Source organism: Harmonia axyridis, chromosome X (assembly GCF_914767665.1).
Source record: "Harmonia axyridis chromosome X, icHarAxyr1.1, whole genome shotgun sequence".
In the NCBI taxonomy this organism is placed as follows: domain Eukaryota; kingdom Metazoa; phylum Arthropoda; class Insecta; order Coleoptera; family Coccinellidae; genus Harmonia; species Harmonia axyridis.
In genome coordinates, this window is record NC_059508.1 from 14,772,640 (window position 1) to 14,778,007 (window position 5,368).

The following is a 5,368-nucleotide window of genomic DNA, read 5'->3' on the forward strand; positions in this document are numbered from 1 at the left end:
TATATTCCTCACCCGAATATGTAACCTTAGTTTTCTTAAGGTAGAATGTTAATCGATCGTATCATTCAATATTACATCATTATGGCATTCTTTCAACAGAAACTTTTCGAATCGGGATAATCAGGAAATACGCCAAAACAAATTATGCGAGTAGCACCATCTAACGGTAGAGGTTCGAACGATATCAAATACGCAGATTGTACTTTTTCAGTCACTCAGAAAAGGATGTGAGACGGCCATATTTCACAGGTGAAGGGGCGTGTTCTATTTTTCATCACATTTTTAATGAAACATATTTCTCATAATTATTTCGTTGATTGAATTGAAATTGTATTTTTAATCAAGAAAATTTATTATTCCTGAAATTAATTGTCTCGTTGCTATCGCCGTGATTCAACAGGAGGAAAGGTCGAATATTTTATAACCCCTACATACCTAACGATCTCTACAGAAACGACATTAAACGGGTTGACCAACATGGATGTTTTTAAATAAAATTGAAGTCTGAATAGGACCTCGGGAATCGAGGGGGTTGCAGGCCGTCTTTTGTTGTCACGCTTCGGCAGGGGTGGCGTGAAACAAAGGACGAGACTAGAACGGTCATCCTGGTCATTTGATCTCTTTGTGCGAATAATTGTTTGTTTCATTATTCATGAAATCTGGTGACATTCACTATCTGGATGAATGAAATCGCAGTCTCCGAAATCCCAAATCGAAAAAAACGTCTGATTTGCGAACGTAGCCACTATGTGACGTCATCGTCGACAACTACAGACCTCGCCCTGACGCTAAACAAACCCAGTAACTCTATGATCCCATCTTACAATCGCCATTTTACGTTGGAGTTCAAGGTTTAACTGTAGTGCGTCTGCGCAGATCGTAAAATTTCCAAGATGGGTATGAATTTATCTCGCTTCAATCCTTTCGAAACTGGTACCGACGACAGTGCGCAGCTGCCCAGCGTCAGAGAGATGACTTACGTTAAATCCGTTGAGACTAAATTCTTAGAGCTGATAACCGAAGGTAACTAACTATTTCATCTCGTAAATATTTCTAGATTAACAATTTATATTCTAATTGCAGCTCATAAAATGGGTTCGATTTATGTTGGACGAGCCGATGTGATTGATGCACTGAATAACGGAATCCGAGGATTGGTATTCTTCGATGGAGAGACGCCATATTCCAGCAATATTCCTGTAACCCAGCTTTGTATGGATAAGAGAATTCTTTACCATGTCTTTGCTTCCGGAAAAGATATGAAGGATATCATTCAATCAGACTGTAGCGTTGTGATGGTGAAAGCCATTTCAGAATACTACCCACTTTATGATTTGTGTAGAGTTGGTCTGGATATTTTAAGAGATTATTGAATTATAAATGATATAAATATGTATTATGTTCTTGAATTTATTATGTTACAATGTTCCTATAAATTTGTGATAAACTAATGTTAATGATATGTGAATTGCTGTTCTTGAAATAAAGATTTTTCGATAAATTGATTTTTCGTTGTCACCATATTGATGAAATTCAGTGAATATTTTTCATGATAATCTTGGAAGTTGAAACGTTAAGGTAAGTGGATGTTATTTCTTCTACGCATGATCAAAATTCGAAGTTAAACAATCATCTAGATCTGAATTCATGCGCAGCAATACCATCTTGAAAACTGAACAGGTCTGTTTTCAAGATGGCTTTGTGCTCAGTCATTGAAGAGATTTTTCAAAATTCAATAAAAATATGTTTCGTCAAATTTGTTATATGAATCTGCCATAGATATTTCTAGTTTCTAATGATTTATATCTAATAAAAATTCTTTTAAATTGAGAAATTCTGAATAAATTATGTAGAAAACATAACCTCAAAATTCTTTTTTTCGTCATTATGATAAATATTTACATTTGTCTTGATGGATTAGCTCCAAATTTGTTGAATCGGTAAGGTATAAGTTTGATTGGAAGTAGTTATTGAATTTGGAGAGAAAAACAACTTATATTAGGTATTTCTAAATTCGAGGTATTTTATAAATATTTTTTGAGTAGAAATTATAATTTTAACCCGAATTTTTGTGATTAATGCTACTAAAAGCATTCGTAAATTACTCTCGAAATATATCAAACTAGGAATAAATAGAATTATAATTAATCGACTTGTAAATCCAATTCATCATAAATTATAGGCTTTTTTACGATGCTGCCATCTACGTGGCGAGGATGAAAGTTTCGTTGCAACGTGAAAGGGTGAAAGATTCCTCCCGTCTGAATTTTATAAGCGGCATAATGTTGATTGGAACGTCAATCTGATATTTTATTTAGTTCAGAATGAATAAAATCTGGACGATCATTTCAAATATCTACAGCAATCATTTCAATGAAATTACTCAAAGAAAACATTCGATCTGTTGAAGCTTCACATTGTTTATGCCCTCTTCGATATTTTATTTATACAAAACACATGCAACAGGCCAAGGCCCGATAACATGTGTATACCTACAATAATAAAAACGAAAAACTATTGTACATCCATGATTTTAATTAATTAAATGAAGATAAAAATGAAGTAATCAATGTGAATAAAGGATATATAAATGTCATCGATAAAAAGTACAAATAAAAGTGGTCCCAAATTTGATCCCTGGGGAATACCCGAGGTGGCCGTCGACGAAAACGATTTCAAACCTTTGTCCCTTTTTGGATTATTTCTGAAAATCTTACCGATTTCGGGTACTGAATTTCCAAAATATTCAATGCTTGTGAAGTCCGGAGATTAGGGTGGCCATGCGAAAAATCATATAAATTGTCTATAATTTCTGTAATATTTGGCAAGAATAAGATAAAATTGAACGTTGAATAATTGGTGGCTTCCCACAATAACATCCTTATCGAGAAGAAGGGTTCATATGTGATCACCCTATTTAATACATAAAGATGACGAGGACCCGCCCAATTAATCTGGATGAACCCATTCAAGAAGTAACAAACATTAACAAGAAGAAGTCGAGATGAAAAGCAATGCAGCCGGTGATGGGATTCTGATGTTGCGTGATCCATCAAAGTTGACAGGGAATTTTTCTCGTCCTTCTCCTAATCAGCCATTCAATTGCAAATGCAGCAGCGCCGATGAGAGCAGATCGATCTAGCAGTTCCGGGGCGTCGGAAAGGGTTTCCGGTTGTTGTGAGTCATTTTCTCTCGCCCGGAGTATGCAAATGTCATTTGTAGACTCGTCAACGGGAGCGATAGTGATGGATCATTTTTTATCGGCGATTATGCGGGTGTGTGTTGGTAGAGAGATGTTTGGAGGAGGCCGATCCATTTGATGGGGGGTGTCGAGATTCTTTATCGGCTTAGCAGGGTGTGTATTGTATGTTCGGATTGTTATTCGGTAATTAAATTCGGGACATAAACGCTGCCATGGAAAATATTACAGTGGTAAAACAACCTTTCGAGTAATTCTGACAGACATAATTACTCTTCCAGTTGGAAAAAAAATTCTACCTCCATCATTTTCCCCTATTACGAAATCCTACCTCTATCTAAGAATTTTTCAAATAGAGAAATATCAAGTACCTAAATAACCAATAACTGAAAAATTTGCTAATGACATTTCAATTATATCCTGTCCAACTAACTTACAAGAATCATCGAACAATATGCAGCGGCATCTAAATTAGGGATTCACGGCTTGGCTTGATTTTCAAGCTACTTGGCTTCAGCTTAACTTGATTTAAAGTCAAGCTCAAGTCAAGTGGCAGTTTTTCAATGTCAAGTCAAGTATTTATTTATCAAGTAGGTACTTTAATTATATCAAGCTACTTGATTTTTAGCAATCTTATTATTGTGTAGGTAGTGTTACAATAATAAAAATTGATGAACTGAGAAGGAACCTTGCAAAAACTTTTATTTATCAAACTTATGTTATAAAACCGAAAATATCAATTTTTTTTAAATAGAAACATAAATTAAGTCACTATAAATTATAACAAAATAAAAAAATAATAAAAATATTAAATTTCTAAAGATTGAGAAACCTTCAGGCTTTGTTTGAGTTCATAATTTTCCATCCAGGATCTAAGACACATGAGGCATCTTATAGATTTGTCGCCTAACCTATTGCATGTTTTTGTAACTGTACGAGTAGCTCTGGAAAAATTTTTTTCAACAGGAACTTAAGATGCTGACGTTGATGTAAAATCCTTGGCCATTTTGGCCAAGTTTGGAAAAACATTTCTGAAACTACCAAAATCTATCAATAGATTTCAAAGAAATGTTAAAAAACTACCTATAAAGTCACACTGGCGAATGCTTCAGTCTCTCGGCGCTCGAGGAATCCCCTTGTTTAGTTCAAGCGTGCACTAGAATGCAGAAATATATGCCGTGCGACGCGTGCATATCAATCTCAAGTAACATCAAATAGCTTGATATCAAGTCAAGCAATAAATATCTAAAGTCAAGTCAAGTTCAAGTATGAAATCATTCACGGGTCAAGTAGTTGGTTGAAATGTCAAGCTACCTGGCTTGAATTATATGTTTCGCTTCTTGAAACTCATCAGAAGAAAAGATTGGTTTCTTTAGTTGATGAATCCCTAATCCAAATCTCCAAGATTAGTGGTTGAATGAATATAAAATGGAAGTAGTAACTAGATATCTAAAGTGACTTCAACAGCAGTCATTTATCCTGTAGGTAACTAAATATTTTTCAAGAGTATCTTCAAAAAGCTCCTACCTTCAGTAATTTTTTTTCCGAATGTTTCAATACGAAATCACAAAGGGGAATTACCTACTCCAGCCAAATTTTCAGTCGGATAGCTGTCCTTATAAAAATGTTAATGGAGACACGTATGGTCCCGGCTGCCGTAGAGCTATTTGTTCGCAGTTATCTGAAAGTGGCCTCAAGAGAGGCGGTTTAAACCGCCAGTTAACATCTTGAACACGAAACATTACATAGTCCATCAGCTCGGTCCCCAGCGATACTCGATGTCCAGTGATTGATCACCAGCATGGGCTGACCTCAACCCCGAGCTGAACTCCTACCCTATAATAAAAAGTTACCCGACTTATCTTCCAACCCTAGTTCAACGTTTAACAAATTTCTTGCGGGCGAAATGACACGCAGAACATGAATGGAATAGATGAACAGAAAAAAAATGCTATTTTACAAGAAAGGAGATGAATACGTCAAATGAATCAAACGGGCTATTTGACGGTATGAAAATATTGGAATGACTCGATCTTCACTTGATGGAAATTCATCTCGAATCGAAAATTAATGAAGGTTTTTTTGGAATTGTCTAGTGGTTATGTGAAAATTGCTCCTTGTGCAGTTGTTAAGGTGTTGATTCGTCTGCTTCACACAATAGTTGGTAGA

General features: G+C 35.4%; 1 protein-coding gene across 1 annotated transcript; it reads left to right on the forward strand.

Moving 5' to 3' along the window:
- The first annotated feature begins 813 nt into the window (after window positions 1-813).
- Window positions 814-1,505, forward strand: LOC123685652. Its single transcript, XM_045625422.1, has 2 exons — window positions 814-1,023; window positions 1,084-1,505. Exons 1-2 carry the CDS (start codon window positions 894-896, stop codon window positions 1,371-1,373), a joined length of 420 nt encoding a protein of 139 aa, XP_045481378.1. The 5' UTR covers window positions 814-893; the 3' UTR covers window positions 1,374-1,505.
- The last annotated feature ends 3,863 nt before the right edge of the window (window positions 1,506-5,368 follow it).